The sequence below is a fragment of the Coffea eugenioides genome, chromosome 7 (genome assembly GCF_003713205.1).
Source record: "Coffea eugenioides isolate CCC68of chromosome 7, Ceug_1.0, whole genome shotgun sequence".
Taxonomy (NCBI): Eukaryota; Viridiplantae; Streptophyta; class Magnoliopsida; order Gentianales; family Rubiaceae; genus Coffea; species Coffea eugenioides.
In genome coordinates this window covers 9,532,185-9,554,523 of record NC_040041.1, presented here as the reverse complement: position 1 = coordinate 9,554,523, position 22,339 = coordinate 9,532,185, and the positions used below count along the sequence as shown (strand labels likewise).

The window sequence follows — 22,339 nt, the reverse complement described above, 5'->3', positions numbered from 1 at the left end:
CGGTGCATTTAGAAATACTTATGCAATGACTAAATTGTGATTGACCAAGTTAATATAGGGACAACTATTGTGTAAATAAAGTCCAGAGTTTATGACAAAATTCAATATCGATAAAACGACTATCTTTACAAGCACACGAGTTAAGAAACGATCCCTATAGGGCTAAGATAATCATGATAAAGCAATTAAAGTATTTTAAAATTTCATTATGGCCTAAAAAGGTTTTACAATTGACTGTTTTTGTATGAACTAGTTCTATCGGTTAAATCAAGTCCAAAGTGTTTTAGAAGTAACCCAACAAAATATAATAATGTAGTGAAGTAGAGCAAGTCAATTTCATAAATTATATTATTTTTTAAAAAAATCCAAATCTATTGTAATGACCCAAACTTAATTAGACTCCCTAAAGAATTTATTTTAAAAGTCCAACAATATTTTAAAGACTCAGTTTTGTTTCAATGAATTCAAAAACTCTTTTAAGTACCCAAGTGAATCGTGAACCCAAATGTAAATTTGAACAAAACATTTTGCATGAATGGACTTAACTCTAAGTCCAAGTCGAAACTCAAATTCAGTCTAAATTAATTAATGTAGGGCCGTTTATACTAGAATATAAAGTTTCTTTGTGAATATATGAATTTAAGCAATTTTTTTTTAAAAAAAAAAAAAGAAGAAGAAAAGTTTTGAAATCGAGGAACCTTCTGAAAAAATTGTAACTTTCTAAGTTAGGAAATTTTCTAAGAAGGGGAATCATTCCATTTTTAGGAAACTATTCAAGTACATTTTATCGAAAGTCTAGACATGTTTTATAGGATTACTTGAGAAAAAAAATAAATCCTTTAAGAATAAGACACGAGAACTAATTATGGTATACATGTTATTGACAATAGGTTCGAAGCAAGTTTAAGGTATGTTCGGATATCTTCAAGTTAGCAGTTCGAGATAGGTGGTACTCATCCCTTTGTATTTTCTAAAATGTTAAATATGAATTTTCTCAATTAAATGCTTTATTTTGATATATGCAATATGGATTATGTATACCTATTTGAAATGTTTTGCTATGCAATATTTTATGAAATAAGTGGCATATTTTCATGAAATGAAAGAAATATGTATGTGACATGTGAAATGATTTTATGTTATAAAAACTCTAAATGGTCATAAAATAGACAGTAGGGGCTATAGTTCTGGTATGTTATGTTATGTTAGTCGTGAGAGTCAGTGTAGAGTCCGGCCGATTGACTTATGTTATGTTATGTAGTCAAGGGGTTTATGCAAAACCTCTTGATCGTCCTCCTAGAAGGGTTAATTTCTAGATTGAGTACTCAGAGGTCGAATATTGCGTGTACTTATTTGTGAGCTATATTTATGAAATGAGATGACATGATTGATATATTTTATGACTTGCAAGTATGTTCAAATGTTCAATGAATACGATCGTGTCATATTATGTGTGTTTCTATACCACGTTCGGCGGAAGCCACCTCTAGAATTTGTTGGACTAAGTGCCAAGTTAGACGGAAGCCACTTATATGCATGCCGCCACTCATTTTCAATGAAATATGTTTATACAATATTTGAAATGGGATGCCATGTTTTTAATTGATGTATGCATGTGGTATGGTATGATCGAATTTGTAAATGTATATAATATGTATATAACTACATGATCCGACATGGGAGTAAGTACTATTTATTGGGCGTACATCGCTCAACCACGTTTCTTTATTTTTTCTTGCAGATCAAGAAAATCAACTCGTGTATGTTTAGAAGAAAAATGAGAGAGATAAATAGGTAGATGTTTACATTCTAGAAAATTAAAGTAAAGCATTTTGTAGATGCAATTTAGTAAAATGTATGTATTTCATTAGTATTTATAAGTTTTAAATTTTAGTAAAATTTTGTAAATTATAATTATGGTACCTTATATTTATGAAAGTAAGGTCTCGTAGATACAGCGCGCCACGTTGCAAATCCAGTCCAGGTACCCGGGTTTGCTACGTGACACATGGAGCATAAGTTTCGGATGCCCTCTAAGTGAGAATAGAGTCTCGTGTCCTTGGATTTGCTGGCCCTTAGCTTCGCCAGTAATTGCTGAAGTGAGAGCTTCTGTCATTCTTCTTCTTTTTTTTTTTTGTCGAAAATTGAACAAAAGTGTATATAGGTGAGCACTTGCTTGATGCTTTACAATGTGCATTTAGCACAGTAGGAGAGCTTCTGTCATTCAGTTTTGTTCTTTTCTCTAGTTCTATCGTTGTCCTTGGGCACTAAAGGGCCCTTTTTGCCTTTTCACTGCCCACTGCCTTTTCACTCCACAAAATTGTCATCTCCCCAATGAACCAGCTGGAGAACCCTTTTGTTGGGCTTAAGCTTATCCTCTGCATGCAGATAATTCAAGTTTTAACAATTGGCAGGGGATAAAAAACAGCATTTTCCCACTTCAGTTTAGTTTAAGCAATGTAAATTAAAAAATATAGCATATACTAGTGGTCTCAGGGTTCCTGGGGTTCTTTTTTTTTTTTTCATTTTAATGAAAAAAAAAAGTTCCTGGTCCTTGAAGGAACTTGGTGGCCAGTAATTTAAACAGCGTGCAAAGTTATTTTAATTAATTGTCGCAAATTGAACTAATTTATATGCTAAGTGTGGTTAAGTAGAACGTAATCAAATTAAAGAAGCTGGGAAATGACAAAGCATTGAGTCATGCTTAATCATCATCTGGGACAAGCACTTCTTCATTGGTGGAATCAGACTCTACCGCCTGTCAGCAGAACGGCATTGCAAAATAGCTATACAACAATACTATGAGATTCTGTTCATCAGTCATCACTGGAACTAATCAGACGACTTGGCATCTCTTATCGAAATTTTTAGGTAACCAAACAAGTGAGCTCAACTATATACGTCCAGTCAAATTCGAGTCGAGCTAAAACATACATAGTAAATTAGTAGATTTCCTGCAAGATAACATAAACAACGAAATCAGAAGAGGTTTTAGATGCGTAGATTCCCTTTCACCAGATAAGATAAGATCATGGCTTTGCTGCATAGGTTCAGCATAATGTACCATTTCAATTGCACGCAACTGGAGAACCTTATGTGAATGGTATGTTTAAACGAAGTGCGCAGAGAAGGTTAAATCATGATAGTTTGACAAAATTTTTCTTTTTCGTTTTTAGATTATAATTTTGTGATTAGCACCTAGAATTTTGAGATTGCACAATTGATGAATTTTATGCTTTTTGATAACATCCAAGGCCTAAGAAGAACTCTAGTACAACTAAATAACCAAATATTGGAAACTAGATAGGTGATTAAGTTTAAGAAAATTTCTAACGAGTACCTGGTTAGTACATTTAAATCACACTTAACTTACTATGTAAAAGTGCATATTCATGTCTATTGTCTCTTTGCATTTCCATACTTTCTCGAATTAACTTCACTATCACACAAAATTAACATGTGAGGACTCCATTAATGAGGATTCAATGGACACTTGTTAGCCAAATCCTAAGTGTAAAACAAGAAAATAAAACTTTTAGCGCCCTATGGTAATTGTATGAAAATATTTAAATCTAGTGAAAATTATTCTGTTGCGTTATAAATACATTTCTTAATCCTTTTATGTTTTCAATGACTTTTTCATCTCACATAAACAAAATTCCAAATAGTAGTACTCTGAAAACTTTTTTGCAAATAATCTTTAACCCAAATAGACCAATTGTATTGTTCCTTTTAATAATTAGCATACGTTTACGGGCATAACTTTTTTTGTTTTTAAAACTCTAATCCTAAATAAGGGAAGGGAAAAAAGGGTCGAAATAGAGGGAAAAATTCGAGAGTCAAAACAAAAACATCACTTTTTCTTTCTTTATTACCCGAACGGTAGAATTTCATTAATAGCAATTGAAAATACAAGAATATTACAAACTAAATAAGGGCACCTACTCTCGTAACTGCCTCCGCAGACTCATCACGCCACATGAAGAATTTCAATTAGGGACTTTACAGCCACATGATTTCTGTAGCTGCTACATCCTTTACCAGCCCATGCGTAGTAAGCAGTTATATTGGGTTAAATCCGCACTACAACGGGAGTTTAGTTTGGGCTCTACTATGGATTTCTTAAACGGGTCAAGCATTGGGCTTGCCAAAACCATGCTGAGAAAATTCTTTCAGTTGTACTTCGACAGACAGACCGTTGATAGTCGAAATTGAGCTCTATACGACAGCGTTCTAGCAGAAGTGGGACTTGCAGACGTTAACTTTAAACCCCCGCCGCCCGATTTGATTTAACCGGAAAAAAATCGGAGAAAGATGGAAGAAAGAGTGAAATTCTTGGCTATGATCGGCGCCGGAGCTCTGTTGGGTTCTGCTGCCACCGTGGCTGTTCTCAAGCTTCTTCCTAGGTTCCTTACCATGCATAACTCTTCATACTTAAACAACATTTTCACAGTTACCTAAAGCATTAATTTCTACTGTTCTCTGTTTTTTTTTTTTTTTGGGGTGCAGAAGAATGAAAAGCGAGTGCATAAGGGAAGCAGCCAAAACGAATGGCGGTATTTCTGTTCTAGCTCTCTTTATTATTGTGATCATCATTAATATTATTGTTAAATTGTACTTTTTGAAGTTTTCTCATGGGTTACACACACACACACACACACACTTCTACTTGAGTAACAGATACAATGTTGACATTTGTGTCAGGTACGAAACATTATAACTATCCTGCGGTTGTGGATCGGGGGGTTGGAAATCCAGACCTGCTAGCTGATGAAGTAGTTTCTGAGCACCTTACTAGGTACAGTTGGGCTTTTAACTCGCAAAAATTTTTTTTTCCCTGAGCAGCTCATTACTAACTGAAGAATCTTATGTAGGACTTTTCTTATTACAACCACGTAACTCCTTTTTGTGGTTAGTCAGACATTGCATTCTAGCTGTTGTTATGTGTTTAAAACTTTTCGTTCCCCTTTTCAAACCCTTGCACTTTGAGTGCTTTTTTTTTTTGTTTGTCTTCTGGATTATTGTTTCAACTACTGGGAAGTAGGAGGCACCTTTCAACTCTAGAGCTATTCAAATTTGTGATTTGAAATAATGATCTGATGCTAATGGCCTGTTCTTTTGTGTTCTCGTTAGGAACATTCAGTTCTTTGGCCTAGAGTCCCAAGAGAAAGTCACTCAATCATATGTGGTGGTAATTGGACTTGGTGGAGTTGGAAGTCATGCTGCCTCTATGCTTTTGAGGTCTGGGGTTGGGCGACTGCTTCTGGTGGACTTTGACCAGGTACCTTCTTGTTGAAATGCCATCCTTAGTTGTGTACAATGTTCGACTGTATGCTTCTTCACTTATTGGTGTTTAATTTTACTTATGGAGTGTTTTCTTTTACTCTGTATTTTCTCTGTTTAATCATCTCAATTCCATTTTGGCTGATCAGCACTTTACCTGTTTAAATATAATTTACTTACCTGTTTAAATCGAAAACTTCCAGATTTCATATCCAAAACATTTATAAGATTTAATTTTCTTTCTTTGGTGATTGTTACAATAATGTTAAACTTGATCTAATTGCATATGAGTAACAATTAAAATCTAGTAAACTTGAAGATATTTACTAATACAGAGGATTTAAATTTATTGAATATATTGAATTGATTTACTTTAAAATGAACATCATAACAAATCCACTAATTGAGCAATGATAATCTAACCATAGGCAAAAGGTGCTACACCCAATTGTAGGAAGTTAAGCTAGCAGAGATCTTAAGGATGGAAATGACCATGCTTCCTCCACTTTAACACCGGATCCAGATATTAAAAGAATATTTTCAAAGAGAAATGGAAAGCAGCGAAGCTATGATTTCATATGACTATCAAGTTCTGAATCCCAAAGCCTTCTCGGGTGCTTTTCAGATGCCTTTTCGATCAGGTTGAGGGCTCAAGTTTGAAAAGATGGAAGTGTTTGAAAACTGGATATATGGTTTTGAGCCCTTTTGTTTTGTTTAGTTTCTAGGCTAGGCTGTTTTTCAATTCTTCCCTTACTGGATTACCTACCTGTACAACTTTTGTTCCAGCTTGGGTCCTGGTTTCCAACATTCAAGAGATCTTTATCCTAAATGGTCAAGTTTTAAAATTGGCTATTTGAATGTTTTCGTCTAAATTTAGCTTGAAGGGACTTTTTTTGGATTTTTTTATATATTATCAAAGTACATTTTCTATATATATATATATATGTATGTATAATGCTTTTACTTTTAAAGCTATTTTGTGTAGGTATCAGTTTCGTCATTGAACCGGCATGCTGTAGCAACAAGAGAGGATGTTGGTACTCCAAAAGCTTTATGCCTTAAGAAGCATTTTCAGTCCATTTTCCCCGAGTGTCATGTAAATGCAAAGGTCCTGCTATATGATTCATCCTCTGAAGAAGAAATTCTTTCAGGCAACCCTGATTTTGTTTTGGATTGCATTGACAATATTGACACTAAGGTAACTTCTAGTGCTTTTTGTTTGCTAAACTTTTAAAACACTTCCCAACACAGTGTGGAAGTATGTTCTTACCAGCTTATGGATCCCTGCTTGACTAGTTATTGTTTTGACTAACGTTTCTTTTGCAAGAAGTTCTGGCTTGAATGTAAATTTCTATCAACTTCTGGAAGAATTGTATGTTTAATACATTGATTCTCTTTATTTTGTATAAGATCCTTAACCTGGGGAAGTTCTGGTACACCCTAAACTCATGTCTAAATGACATGATATATGTTGGTAAGGATTCTCAGTTAAATGAAATGATAGCATCATTCTACCCTGTATAATTTGACCAATAGATTATAAATTTTTCCCATCAAAAAGTTATGTAGAAATTGTGCATCAGTTTTCCATTCATTCATGGACTAAAATGAACCTGACTTATCCTCTCTCACGGGCAGAATATCAACTTTGTCCTTCTCAATCAATGAAAAGTTTTCATCTGCCCCTGCCCTACTTCTGTTGCCAACATCTAAGACTGAATAATTGTAGTAATCGTTAGTCTAGTCAAATTTGAGATTTTGATGTACAAAAGTTAACTTTTAGTTTCCGTGTGATACAGGTTGCACTTCTTGCTGCCTGTGTACGTAGAGGTTTAAAAGTTCTTTCTGCCACAGGAGCTGGTGCAAGAGCTGATCCAACAAGAATCCGTGTAGCAGACTTAAGAGAGTCAACAAATGATCCGTTATCCCGATCGGTAATTGATTTGCCTTTTGGATTTGGTGTTGCACTTTAGGTCTATGTATAATATGTTGCATACAAGTATTTTGTTCATCTAAAACTGGACATCATTTTTTTGACTAGGAAGAGTACTTTATGTACTTTGTATGGTTAAATTGTGTGGCTGAGAAATGCATACTTCTGGTAGAATTCAATTGGGAAATTTAGACTAGTAATGCTGTTAGGCTTCTTCTCTACTGAATTTGGCACATGGTGAACCATTTTTATTTGGACCTTCTTTATTTGGTCTTCTTAGAAGCTTACACGTATTGACCATTGAAGATCTTGGAGTTATATGAATCATTCTATAAATGAGTATTAAGATTGAATCTTACTGTGTTTTGGAGTTTGCTTATCTACACTTCTGTTGAATATTTATCATGCATTTTGATCCATTGTTGTTGTAGGCATACAGTTGCAATATGGAAGTTGGCCATCTATAAATTTTGTTTCCAAGCGTGTTTGGATATACATGTTTTTTGGTGAGAATAGCTCTTAAGAAATACTGGTTTGCAGGTGAGACATCGACTGAGGAAGGACTATGGTATTGATGGTGGCATTCCTGTTGTTTTCTCTTTAGAGAAACCCAAGGCAAAGTTGCTTCCTTTTAAAGGGCCTAGTGGCGAAGAAGAAAATCCTTCAGATTACCAAGTAAGAATACTTGCTACTGATGTAAAGAGAGTGAGGGACTGGTGACGACAGAGGTAGATGAGGAAGTAATATTGTAGTATTGAGTCGGTTGGAAATTAGAATTGCAATTGGTAGGCTGAGCTAATTCGTGGATAATGGTCCCTATAGAATTCACTTTAGAAGTTTTTACAAATTTGTGCATGTAACCTAAGTTTTTTTTTTTTTAAACCCTCTCACCCCTCTCCACACCCTTTCCACCCTCAACCTTATGCTTACTCTCACAAGAGGTGCAGATTTTTATTCGACAATTTAACTTCGGCGTTGGGATGTTAGGTTGTTCCAGGTTTCAGGGTTCGCATCATTCCTGTTCTGGGAACCATACCTGCAATATTTGGACAAATTATGGCTTCCTATGTTGTAACACAACTGGCCGGCCTGCAAGTTCAAATGGAGCCAGTAGTGAATCTTGATACAGATCATTACTGTATTCTCCATCAGCGTCTTATTGAGCATGAAGAGTTACTCTATGGCACAGCCATGCAAGTACAGGTACATGGTTCTGGTTCTTTTCCTTGGATTTTCTTTAACAAGCATTAAAAGAACTTGCAAATTTCCTTTTTCTCTGGTGGGTTTTTGAGAGGGGATATTTTTTGTATTTAAGCCAATGCTCAATAATAATTTTTTGTCATCAAAATTTTACAATTAGATGCTTCTACTCTGATTAATAATATAGGAAACAATGGTGTACTTGGGAATCAAAACTCTGAAGCCATTATCCTCCTACCCATCCAGATATGAGAAAATGATTTTCTTTATTGAGATGCTTTAATTTTAATTTCTTCTGCTACATGCTTCTTTTGGGTTTCGTTTGCTTTGTAGTTTCATTTATTTCTGATAGTTGGAATACTGAACCCTTGTGAAAAAGAGAGGGGGGGGGGTCCATATCATTCCTGGTAAATTATATGTTGAAATATTTAACATCATACCATTTCTTGTCACTCTAAAGGTAGATGTTGAAGAAGTTATGTATATTGTGAAAGAGTTATGGCATGGACGAAGTGCAAGAGATCAGTCCTTAAACAATGTAGGGCGTGGAATGTGGCGTTCTGTGAATGAATTAATGCTTGTAAGGTAGGGGTGCAAAAGAGATTGATTAAAACTACTTGCCGGCAACTTTTTGACTTATTTCACTTTCTTTATTGTTGTTTTTTTCTTCTTGTGTTTTTCATCTTAATTTGTCTGTTGGGTATGCTAAACTAGTACTGAAATACTAGGTGGAAACCTATTGTTTTAAAATTGTATTATTTAGTTCAAGTAAATTTTTGGATAACAAAGAATTTTCATTCAGATGAAGTGTGATATGATGAGAGTTGAGAGGAGGTTGGATGGCAACATACTGCAAATTCCATAATAGCGAATGGGACATAGGTTGCCTTAACTTTAAGAGGGAGTATAGCTGGGGAGAAGTATGTTTACCCATTCTACCCAAAGATCCAAAGTCTCTTACTAGTTTTCATTGACCACTAAACTATTTGATGTTGATATAGTGTTCATATCATGTTAATATGCTTGTTTGCTTTTCTTTCCTGTGGCACTTTAAACAACCACTTTTTTGCCTGATTATAGCAATATTTCATTGTTTTCTTTCCCCTACCACTTTAGACAACATAAAGCCAGGCTAAAAGTTATACACATTTTTTTTCCTTTCTTCCCTGTGAAACAATTATGTTGGATCAGAAGGCCTTAAATCATAATTTAATACATAAGCTGAAGATGTTTATCTTTTCAGTTGTAAAAAGATGATGTTGAGTCTTTATTTCCCCTTAGATAGATTGTTGCATTGGCTAACTTGAACATAATTTCCCCTTTCTAACTCCTTGAGTCAGATTCTCGAACTGCCATTCTGTACTTTTATTTACTTGGTCTAATACTGGATTTTCTGCTGTAGTATATGAATAGAGAAAATATCTCAAAATTCAGCTTTTAGGCTTGTTTGTTGTTCTAAAGAATTTGTGGTATTTTCAATATTTCTCACTATGCTTCAAACCTGGATAATAGTGCACTGTCAGATTTTGGAATTTGCTTTTGTTAAGTTTGTTTTCTAAATGCTGATAGTACGAAACATAATTTCTTACAGCTAGTTATGCCAAAATCCATTCTTCTGGCATTTGATTTTTTACTTTGATTAGTTTTTCCTTTTAACTGCTACTTTTCAGTTCTTTCAACTAGAACTTAAAGTAACTAAAAATTCATAAGTTGCCTGAGCACATACTTTAATGTTTTTTATTAAGTTAAAGTCTATGATTTTGCTGTATTTGCACTACCTTCTACTGATGCTGTTTGCTTTTATTGCACGGTATTTTTTCAGATGGGATCAGACTAAGCCAGCATCGGTTTCAAACTTAGTTCTACTTAAATTTTCAGAGGTATGTCCTTGAAGGAAATAATAACTCAATACTGTGCTGAGGTTATAGCTTGTGGCAGTTAATGTATTATTCCGTCTTGGTGTTGCCTTCATCTTTGATTGACGACTATTCACATTTCTCCCTTAGGAATTTCACTAGTAACAAGTTCAATACTTCAATCATCAGCGTTTCAGTAAATTGTCAGGGGGAAATCTTGAAGGGATAAATTACATTAAAGATGTAGGATTTTTCGTTATAGACCTAATCATTAAGCCCTAGCAGCATAACCTGTTTCTGTTCTTGGCTTTTCTGGGAAGGTAGTGATAGAATTATACATGTTGAACTGGATTGACAATTTCTTCCCAGGCTGATGAACATGAATCGCGATCACTCGAAGATATACGGAAAGAAGAGCCAGAATTTTTTGCAAGGGTGACATCCGTCCTGAAGCAAGCCGAATCAGATTTTGGTTTGTAGAACGCCATTTACTGGCACAAGCTCCAGTTTCCCCTTCTTGTGGCAGTGCTTTTGAAAACATACCAGGCTTCCAGCTTCTGTGGGAGTATTTGTAGTTCAACCGCACATTGAGGAGATATTGGCAATCTGCTCGTGCTATGGCAGTCGGCAAACGCATGATTAATGACTCGGAAGTATGGAAGATATCAGAATAGCTTTGCTTCTTTATCCGCGTATGTACTATGTAGTAGAGTTCTTCAGAGGAGTCAGTCAGTCGAGATATTTTGCGGCATCTACTTGCAAGTTGAAATAGTAGTTCAATTCTTGGATATTGATTATTCTGTACGAGGAGAAATCATTGATACGTTGTTTTACTGCAGATTGAGCTATGTAATTGAATTGAAAAATGAAATCTTGTAGTAATTTTTATCGACATTCATTCATGAAGGTGGTGCATCTTTTTTGCCTTGTTGATGCCGATCAAGAGAAAAGGCCAGTAAAGCCAAACTGAAATGTATATGTATATTGATTTATTTATTTTTTCGGTGACACCACCTCAAATAACTTTGGTAAATACTAACTATATACAACCCAAAATAGAAAAAGAAAAAGTACTTGGTAAATTAAAATAGTATTGAGCAACCAATTTTTTTTTCATAACCAATTTTTTCATAGCCTGGGTGCCATTTTCCTATCAGTTGACTAGTCAACCGCGCAACAGAGTATATACTCGCTCCCTAACACAGCACCCAGGCTTCACTTCACGGAAATTGGAAATAGCGAACCAAGAGAAGAGAGACTAAGAGCTGACTGCTCTGAAGTTTGTCCAATGTCCATGGCGGCCTAGGGCTCAATCAAGCGTCAAGGCCTTCAATTTTCCGAAAGTCTCCAGGAAGATTATTCGAATAAGAGCACAAAAGATCCTTCGCCATGGACACAAGGCTTTTGTTCCTAATTTCCTGCTTCATCGCTCGTCTTAGCTTCTCTTTATCAGGTTTGTTGTTTATGTACCATTTCGTCGCATTTGAAGCCTGCATTTTTTGTAATTGTTTTTCTTATGTTGTAATCTTTAGAAATTAGTGTAATTTTGCTGCAAAAAAAAAAATTAATGTGATGATCCATAATTTCTCTTGTTCTGGCTGGCATATTTCGCGCGCTGAGCTGTGGTAATGGATAATTGAAGCCTGGGGTGTTTACTGTTTAGATATAGGTTTAATTTGATGGGATGCGAAATGGAGGATTAAGAAAAAAACGAGACAATAATTTATTTCTGGAAATTGTACTGAAGAGGCTAATTCGCGATTGCATTGCTGAAGTTATTCGAAAATGCAGTTTCTGTTTGAGTTTCTGTGCGGTCTCAATCAAGTCCAAGGGATGTGTTTGAGGTGGATCATTGGATTTTTGAAGCATTGATCTTGGGAACTAAGACATATTGTACCATGAGGTTCGTGAGCAAATAATTTCTGAAGGAAGAATGCGCTGTTAACTAAATAAGCTGAGAGTAGCTTGTTTCCCAACTAGGTGAAGTCAATTTTGTTTCTGAACAAACTATGCCTGCTGTTAACTAAATAAGCTGCGAGTAACTTGCTTTCCCCAACTAGGTGAAAACAATTTTGCTTCAGAACAAGCTATGCTTGCAGCCATTAAGACTTTCTTGCTAGTTGTAGTGACTGCTAGGGCGACTGACTGTGAAGTGAAGCTGTGCATGTTAGGCACCAATGCTTACCGATGGAACTGCCGACGTTGAAGAGGAATTTTCAGATTGTATGTGCATTTCTCACAAGTTTGGGTATTGGCTGATGGACAAACAGTTAGGCCATTGTTTAGGGGTAAGTAGGACTTCGAATAGGCAGTTTTTCAGCTTCAAGATTGATAGATAAGAAAACATAAGTCAACCACATGTTTAAGATTTTGATTCTAGTTGGATTAGGATTTCTGGAGACCTTAATAAATTTCTTTCCGACCAATTCCAAGGCAAATAAACAATGCATGAATAACTCCAAAGGCCTCTCTGTATACCTGAAATCTAGAACTTCTTCGCATATGGAAATAGTTCAATAACAGAAGGAAACTGTAGGAAGGGGAGAAAAAAATGCAAGGAACTGACTTGCTGCATTTGAGTCAGAATGAGTTTAGATGTTACTTAGTGTGAAGATAGAATCTGCATCGAATAACGACCATGAGATTCATGGTTTAGGTTCTAGTACATAATCTTCCTTGAACCCTTACCACTTACATCATTCTTTTCTAGTTGGACATTAAACTTCAAAAGCCAATATTTTTTAAATGCTAGTATAGCAGCTGCTTATCGAAAATAAATGCAGACAGGTTTACTGTTCAGGAAATAGTACTTATATTTGGGGTACATGTCAAAAGTAATACCATACTGTTTATCACCTTAGTTATTATTCAGCTGAAGGGAAAAGTCAAGATTTAAGGTCCAGAAAAGCCTAATTTTTTATCACAAAGGAAACTTCGTGTAAACTACATAATCAAATCTCCAACAGCTTTGTGATCCTAGCTGGTCTCTCACACTAGGCATATCTTTTGATCCTTTAGCATATCTTATTTGGACAATGTTGTTTCTTCTTTTGGCTATCAAAGAACATATCTCTTAAATAGCATTTTCATTTGGATATTGTAATTTTGGGCAGCTTCAGGGGAGTTGAACTCATTCGAATCGGTGCCTGATCTGGAAAAATCAATGTACACAATTGTTGATGGGTATCCATGTGTACGGCTGCTGAACCTTTCAGGGGAGATTGGTTGTTCAAGTGGGACTCTTATCTTCTTTTTGAATTGGTTAAGATATTCTACTTTGCCATGTTTAATTACTGCTCCTTTGCTTAGATCCTGGTCATGGAAAAGTTGCTGCACCAGTGGTTAAATTCAAGAATGTGAATCAATTGGTTGAACCATCTGCAATACTGGTTTCCTTGGATGAACTTGACAGCTTATTGGCAAGGCATGTATTTGATGACTCTATATATCCATTTCAGAAGAATAATCGAGTAACTCTTCCTTTTGATTGAATATTCTTTTACTTTTTTAAAATCTAGATTTTGAATTGTATTGTGCTTGATACGGCTTTATGTATTAGTTGAATCTTTACTTTTTTGTGCATCTGAAATTTGAAACTTCAGATTCCATGTTTGTTTCTATTTTAGCAAGTTTGGCCTTATAGTAAACTATATACTGAAATCCTTACTTGGACACTTTAAATTACTAATCATTTAGTGATGTAACTGGACTGAGATGCTAAATTTAATTTTTAATTGTTAGCAAAAGGTTGGTCTCAATTTACACTAGGTGCATTAGGTTCTGGAAGTGGTTCTTGATAATTAAGTTTTGTTGAAACAAGGAACTATTTATTTTCAAGAGGAACATGGAAAGTAAAATTAGAGGCTAGAAATAAATGAGTGGATGTACTGTTTGTTAGTGTTAGACTTGGTAATGAGTCATACCTTGGGACAACTTTATGTTTCTTTCTGCTCCTACCAAAAGCATATGCGACAATTAATGCCACATGAAAAGTCAAACAAAACTGGTAAAATTTTGTCTGCATACCAGTGAGAATGGCGGTTAGCCAACTCTTTGGACATATTTAGACATGATAAGAAACTCATCTTATCTAACATTGTCAGCAATCTGATCGCTTATGCTGTTCTTGGCTAATGTTTGGCTAATGTTTGGTTATACTTTTTCCGGGTAAGTCTAACTTTTCAGCATCTCCTTTTGCGAAGTCATGGCTCCTTATTCACAGAAGTCATCTAAATGCATTTAATGATTACTCAACTGCTTAATAATGAGTTGCTCTTCTGACTACCTAATGATTTGGCCTGCAGTGGAGTAACTTTTAAGTGGTAAGCTTGTATCAGAAAATGATGCCTAGGACTGCCTCATCTTGTGCCTTCCCATTATGGTCTCATTACTAGAAGAATTAGAATTGTCTGCCCGTTATCTATATCTTCTTCCAGGGGAATCCCCTAGTTCAGTATAATTTAATGTATGGTTCACTTGAATAGTTCTATGCTAGTGCTTTTGGCTGCCTGCTTATCATCAAAAGCACAACTGGTCGACATCAAATCCGTGTGACTGATGTCTTCTATTCTTTGTGTTTCAGAGTATCAAAGGACACTAATTTTGCTAGCCTTGTAGCTGGTATATTAGTTGAATCAGGAACTCCAGGTGGAAACAATTTCAAGGGTATAAAGCATTGTCGTTATTTATCTGGGACTATTTAATCATTATCGTTTAGAGCTACTTTATCAATGTTTTCATTCCTTTTCAGGATTTTCTCCAGAATTAAAGTTTCCAGAGGCTGAGTTTGCTCCCTATCAGAATAAAAACTTTGAGTGGAATCCAAGTGTATGTCTTCAGATAACATTTAAATCAGATCTAGACTTCTGTAAAGGGTAAATATGCTTCCTGTGGTAAAGAGATTGGAACCATTCCTACCTTGTGGTTCCAAAACCTAAATTTTGTCCCCTCGTACATGAAGTTGCTATTGAAATTGACCCAATCAAATTTACATAAATCAAACATTTGTCCAATTTTCCTTATTTTTTCCCTTGATTTTACTTGTTCCTTTTTTTTTGGAATTCACTTGTTAGTTGTTGCTGTAAATTTTTCTTCCTCTTCCCCTGTATAAAATACCCTAGCCACATGTTATGTCAGCATGGCAGTCAGTTATTGACCAAAAGCAGACACTTCTGACAGGATGCTATCTTCCAGTATTTGCACAAGAATCTACTCAATTTTTTGCTTTTTTTTTTTCTTGTATTAGGTTTTATATTTTTTTGTTTTGTTACTCTCCTTCACTTCAATCTTTTGCCAATTTGGTTTGTGCTCAAGTTTGATGTCATACATGGTTGATTCTTCCAATGCTTTTTGTTGGTAATCTGTTGTATCTTAGGGATATATAACATGTTTCATCATGGAAAATGGATTCTCGTAGCTCCTCTTAATGTTTATTAGTTTCTTGTACAATTAGAATTTCTAAAACTAAGGAATTCCTGGAGAAACTTACTCTAACTATGGCCGCCTGCAGGGATCTGGAATAATGTGGAAGGCTTATAATTTTCCTGTATTCTTACTCTCAGAGAATAGCACACTGGCCTTGCTGGAGGTAATATGCTCTTTGACAGATTCATTTCCTGATATTATATTTGCTTTTATGGCTAATTTGTATTGAGAAAGCTTTTTCTGTTGTTGAGGTGCTAAGTATACTTAAATTGTCAAGACACTAAGCATCTCAGCGCAATGTCATCCTCCTATTTTTCTAATGAAAGTCATGTTTATCTCTAGTTTATTTTAATGGTTGAGCACTATATCAGGTATCATCTCTGTGATTTAAATGATAATAGTGGGGCTAAAGTATCTTTGCGATATTGGTAGAGATAGGATAGTGAGAAAGGTTCCACCATAAGGTCCTCTCTCTTGTTTATGTTACTGTGTATTTTTTTACCTTCATCTTATTCTCCATTTTCTTATATGTTAATTTTCATACCTGCAGGCTGCAACGAAGAATGAGAAAAGCAAGAAGTCATATACATCAGATGTAGCTGAATTTGGCCTGGTGATGCAGGTAATAACTGATTGTGGTGCTTAGATTACAATGAACTTTACTACTAAATAGGGAGAATCTACACAACTATTAGAAATTTCTTACTGATTGAGGTCACGCTTTTTGTTGTTTTTCAATGCTTAATTAGACTACAAAATCAGGTACTCATGATTCAGAGTCTTGTTTGAGAGAAGAAACTTGCCTTCCATTGGGTGGATACAGGTGCAATCTCGTGGGAACTTTTAGTTTTCAATATCTTTTGTATTACAGAAGTTATGTTGACTTGTTTTCTCTACCTTTGTCTTCCCATTTTTACCAAAGCGTGAGCTTTAATCAGTTCATGTTTGTAGTGTCCATGAGGCCATTACAATTTGCCACAAACACTTAACCTTATGGTTATCGATCATTTGAACTGTAAGATCTGGAAAACATTTATGTAGGTTAAGTCATTTGCTTGTTATCGAGTATGATGTCCATTCACGCAATATTCATGGCATATCAAGATATAATTTATCAATATTAGTTGTATAGGTTGTGATATATCTAACTACTCCCTGAGTGCTTTTTGCCATAATGAGATGATGTAAATTCCTAGCCAAGCCACACCTTGTAGTCTGAGGAATACTCAACGTACTTTTGACTATGATTAGGGCTAAATTTTTTTATTGGTGATCAGGTTCATTTTATTCACTACTTCCAAATATTTAGCCATATAGTTCATTCTTACTTAATAAATTTGACTTGCTCAAATTTATGATGGACACATTAGATGAGATTGTTCTGTCAGTTTGTGGTATCTCCTTAAAAGTGGGATGTTATATCTCATACGAAAACATTGGGTCATACAGTATAGGTGAAGAAAGCTCAGTTGATTCTCTGTGCATTTTTCTTTTCATCCTTTGCCGTATTTTCTGTAATTTAATCCTCTGAAAAAGGTTAGTCTGCTAATTAACCACAGTTGGGATCAAGCACAAAAACACAGGTGCTGTTACTTGTTAGAGACACAAAAACTGGACTTGTTATGAGCTAACTCTCTTATTGTACATATATCATGAATTCTTTCCGAAGGCCTATTTCTTTATTCTTTCACTTCATATGTCTTCAATTTGAAGGGCAGTGTCTGGTCAGCACTTCCACCAATAAACACTTCAACTCCCCAAAAGTCAAAGCCAATCATATTAGCAGTGACATCTATGGATTCCGCTTCCTTTTTCCGTGACAAAAGCCTTGGTGCAGATTCACCTATATCTGTGAGTTAAATCTGTTTTTTTTTTTTAATTTTTTTTAATTTATAACTTCTTGTTTCTACAACTGATTTCTTTTATGTGATCTTCTAACACAATGAAAATAATGCAAACTTTTTTTCAAACTATTTTGCAGGGGTTGATTTCCTTGCTGGCTGCAGTTGATGCTCTTTCACATCTTAATGGCTTGCATCTGAGTAAACAGGTCATTACTGCATGAAACTTGTTTAGATGAAGTACTTATATTAAAAATTTCTGATGAATTCGTTCATATGTTCCATTTTTCTTCCTTATTCTGCATGAGATGCATAATATGTATGTTCATAATTTTTTTCCTTGTCCACTTGAAATTTTTAGACATTTTTCTGTGTTGCAGCTTGTCTTTGTAGTTTTCACTGGAGAAGCGTGGGGATTCCTGGGTAGCCGGAGATTTCTTCTTGAGCTTGATCAACATTCAGACGCTGTCAGTGGCCTTGACTTCACATTGATAGAAACGGTATTACCGATACATCTGGTCAATCATCTGTAAATTTGGATATAGAAACTGGTACCTTCTATGACTGGAGTGCTCAATTTTTCTTAAACTGTAGGAGGAAGATGTGCTGTTTATGAGTTCTATGTCATGCCTTTGATGCTAATTATGGAGTCTTGTCATGTCAAACTGTTGCATTGCAGATTGCAAAATTGTTTATTTTTCTTGATTAAGCTCCTGAATTTTTTTCAGAAATTAGTATCTTCATTTGTCATAAGCCCTCGACTCTTTCATACAGATTTTCGTGTAATGCTATGTCCTATCATGCTGCATTGAAAGCTTGTATAAACAACGTGGTTTGGTTAGTTTGAACATAATGTTTGCTGCACCGAAATCGATTGTTAAAATGTTTGCTGCTTATCTTTTCCAAAAAATGAGACAAAAATAGTTTTTGGCTGGAGATGATACTGATATTCAGAATGTGATATATCTTTTATCCAGGTATTGGAAATTGGATCTGTTGGAAAAAGCTTTGACCAGGGTGTCAAGAAGTTTTTTGTTCATACAACAGAGGTAGGGTGGTACTTACCCTTTCATCCAAATGCACTTTTGTTTCTGGTCAAATTTGCATATGGAGTCTATCTGACTGCTTTTGACTCGATGATAAATCTCTGTCTGCTCTGCATCATCTGTCTCTGGGCTAAAGTGGTGGTTCCCATGTTCTGCTTGAAAAAAAAAAAAAAACTTGTTTGGATGACAATGAGGAATAATACTGAATTTTGTGGTGGTAAAAAAATCTTATTTCTACTCGATAAAACAGATTTTTAACTGCATATTTGGATGTACCTTAAGCTCTTCAGACCTGTGTTATTTGAGTTATATGTTTTATTACTGCCAAGGAAGAAGATCCCACATGCATTCTTATGATGGGATTTAGGATTTCTTTCAATGTTATTCGCATTGTACAAGAGGGATATAATGGATTACTAATGTTAAGTTGACTAGTTGCAATGTCAGTATGATAAACTACTTTATATCTTTATCTATATGATACTGTGGTTTCTTTATATAATTCAACTGGGTTCTTCTTACTGAACTTATTCTGTGAATTTATTATAAATTTTGGTAAGGTGATTCCAAGTCCTAATTGGTTTCTTTGCTAGATTGTGATACTTTATATCTTTATCTATATGATACTGTGGTTTCTTTATATAATTCAACTGGGTTCTTCTTACTGAACTTATTCTGTGAATTTATTATAAATTTTGGTAAGGTGATTCCAAGTCCTAATTGGTTCTTTGCTAGATCGTGATATCTTTGAACTGCAAGAGGCAAAATCTCTGAAAGAATTATATTTAACCAATGCAAGAACTTTATACTTTTTTGTAGTGCAAGAATTTTTTGGGAATCTTAAATTGGTTTAATCTTCTGATGTTTATTGGCAGGCTGCATCAATCTCAAATCAGACATTGGATGCTTTAAAACGTGCTCAAGATTCTCTTAAAACTGAGAATGTGAAGATCTCAGTAGCCAGTAAATCAAATCCTGGGATACCACCCTCCTCATTGATGATGTTTCTGAGGAAGGTTGGTGTTTGGCTGTTGAAATAGGATTTTAGAGTATTTCTCTTACTATATGAATTCTTAATTTGATCAATTTCATCTGTTCCTTGCACAACCACAACACCGCATGGAAGACGGGAAGGGAGTGAGTCAAGGTAGCAAAGAAAGTTTAAAAACCAAAAAGCCAAACTAAAAAGGAACGAGAAGCACATAAAATGTCAAATGGAAAAGGAAAACTGATTAGCAATGCCATTCTTTCTATCACACTGATTACATTTTTATCCCCGACATGGTATATTCTCTTGATTATTTGTCATCCGTTGGATGAATCATCTGAGTGGCTAGAAGTGTACTGTCATTCAATGATGCAAACAGCTAACAGTTCTCTTGGTCTGGTCATCAAAATTCACTGACGTGTGCCCTTTTTGTGCCTTAACTTCAATAGAGTGAAAAATGTTGCTTAGCTAATCAGTATCAAGATCTGCCAAATTAATTGTTGTTTTTGTTGTGCTCTCTGCATACAGAATCCAGATTCTTCAGGGATTGTTTTGGAAGATTTTGATACTGCCTTTACAAACAAATTCTACCATAGTCATCTGGACAATCTATGTGAGCTGATTTAACTTGTTAGATTCCTATTATTTTCCTGATTGATCTATCTGCAATGCTGCAAAGCTGTTTGGAATGATCCCATTCAACGTGATGTAATGCAGCTAACATAAACGCCTCAGCAATAGCCGCAGCTTCCTCCCTTGTTGCCAGAAGCCTGTACATCCTTGCTAGTGAAAAGAACGAAATAAATGATTCCGTTCTGACTGCTATTTCTGTGAATAGCTCTTTCATTGATGAACTCCTTGGTTGCCTGTTAGACTGTGAACCAGGCCTATCATGTGACCTAGTGAACCAATATATTTCTTCATCTGCTGCATGCCCAAGCCACTATGTTGGTGTTATACAGGGAGAACCATCATCTTCTCCTTATCCTGGTTATGTAGGGGATGTGTCGAGGTTTCTATGGAATTTCCTAGCAGACAAAACCTCTGTCCCAACAGAAAATAGAAGTGCTACTTGCCCAAAACATTGCAGTGGCACCGGTGAACTGTGCATCCGAGGGGAAACTGATGGTAAAGGTGTATGTGTTATCTCCTCCACTAGGTATCATTCAGTTTGCAAACTTATGTTTGTAATTCACAGTAATGCCATACATTCTGATGTTGATTGAATTGCATTTTATGGCACCCTAGAGGATTTTTTGCAAATCTTTGCTGATAAAATCTGTGCCCTAAGGCAGCCTTTTACTGTCTATCCAGGCATATAATACATTTGTTGCATTCATCTTCAATAAGAAGAATAGGCAAGGACAGCTGGGCATTGAACAGAAAAAAGATGCATAGTATCAGGTTTAGCATGCATTCGTAAAGAGAATCGCTCTATATTTTTGTTCCTTGTTCTGGAATAAATGAGCTCTTTTCTTCTTTGTGGCTCGTGTGTGTATATATATATATATGTAACTCATTTAAGCTCCACATTGTTCTATCATCAGTTTTGTATCAGATATTTTTTACTCTTATTCTCCTTTTATATGGTAGCATTGTTTGTCAGAAATGCAGTACAGGAGTGTTTGAAGAGCATGTCGTTGCCTAACATGTAATTGCAAGTAGAAAGGAATGAAGCACCTTCCTTAATTTATAAAATTATGACTAGATTTTTGAGATTTGAAGGTTAAAACAGGAGGATGTCATTTGTTTTTACCTGTTGTCATTTGTACCATGTTAATTTGCATCATGTCATTTTTTGACTTGCATTATTTGAAGCACCAGAGTATAGGTGATCATAAATGTTGAGATGGTCACGTTTCCACTTTCAATATTGTGCTCTACGAGCCGTCATTAGTAACACGTTACTTTGAATATTCATCTGCAAGGGCACACCAAGGTTGCTTGCTTATATTCAGTGGTTGTAACAAAATTTTTTGTATATTCATGATGTTCTAATTATCTGTTTCCATCTCAGGTATGTACCAGCTTACTCAACAAGATTGAAATTTGAATCTGATATGTGGAAGCTGTTGCCAACCAATTCTTCCGACATCATGGGAGATGCTGACCCAGTCTGGACAGAGAGCAACTGGGATACGATTACACTTCGTGTTTACTCGGTTCAACATGCTTCTTATGATCGCCTCATTCTACTCTTGGGTATTGCTGTTACAGTTGCAGCATACATTGCAATAGTTATTACTAGATCTGTCATCAGGAAGGCCCTAAAGCGGGATTGACATCAATTGCCTTATTATAGGATTTACAGTCAACACGCTTCCTGGATGGAACGTGAGGGTTGGATTCGCTGCTACCTGGATGATCTAGCTAGACTTCAAAATTTTATTACAAATACTTCCATAGCTAACATTAACCTAAAAACTGAAAGACTGGAGTTGTTTATTAGCCTGGATGTGGCAATATTTTTTTTGTGGTTAGGCTGCATCCTTTTTTACCCATTTGGGTAAATGGCATTTAGTAAAGCTGACTTGCATATTGTGGTTTTACCCTTTTTCACCCTTTCAGTGTCTTTTGATGTCGTTTTGATCCTGTGTACAAGATATCTTTGATATCTGCATAAATTTCCAAGTACGTGGCTGTTCCCATCAAATACAGCTCATAATGCAGCTGAGGCTTGTCAAATTCAACTAAGAAAGAAATGGTTAACCTCAGTAGCGGGTGGCGTCTGACTTAAATCAGGCAGTGATACTTCCTGCTTTAACTGG

At 35.4% G+C, this 22,339-nt stretch overlaps 2 protein-coding genes across 3 annotated transcripts; both read left to right on the top strand.

The window, feature by feature from the left end:
- The first annotated feature begins 4,243 nt into the window (after nt 1–4,243).
- LOC113778291 (tRNA threonylcarbamoyladenosine dehydratase) lies at nt 4,244–11,199 on the top strand. Its single transcript, XM_027323644.1, has 11 exons — nt 4,244–4,406; nt 4,510–4,556; nt 4,705–4,798; nt 5,134–5,281; nt 6,269–6,481; nt 7,083–7,217; nt 7,757–7,891; nt 8,204–8,419; nt 8,877–9,001; nt 10,239–10,296; nt 10,642–11,199. Exons 1-11 carry the CDS (start codon nt 4,315–4,317, stop codon nt 10,750–10,752), a joined length of 1,374 nt encoding a protein of 457 aa, XP_027179445.1. The 5' UTR covers nt 4,244–4,314; the 3' UTR covers nt 10,753–11,199.
- A 302-nt stretch (nt 11,200–11,501) lies between these two features.
- LOC113777877 (nicastrin) lies at nt 11,502–22,130 on the top strand. 2 transcript variants are annotated; one of them, XM_027323098.1, is made up of 16 exons: nt 11,502–11,725; nt 13,392–13,505; nt 13,582–13,696; nt 14,855–14,937; nt 15,023–15,099; nt 15,782–15,859; nt 16,247–16,318; nt 16,446–16,519; nt 17,415–17,547; nt 17,678–17,746; nt 17,918–18,037; nt 18,515–18,586; nt 19,459–19,599; nt 20,100–20,184; nt 20,289–20,730; nt 21,589–22,130. In XM_027323098.1, the coding sequence occupies exons 1-16, from the start codon at nt 11,662–11,664 to the stop codon at nt 21,851–21,853; spliced, it is 2,004 nt and encodes a 667-aa protein (XP_027178899.1). In that variant the 5' UTR covers nt 11,502–11,661; the 3' UTR covers nt 21,854–22,130. The 2 variants fall into 2 exon arrangements, with proteins under 2 accessions (XP_027178899.1, XP_027178898.1); XM_027323097.1 differs by having other exon boundaries at nt 13,386–13,505.
- The last annotated feature ends 209 nt before the right edge of the window (nt 22,131–22,339 follow it).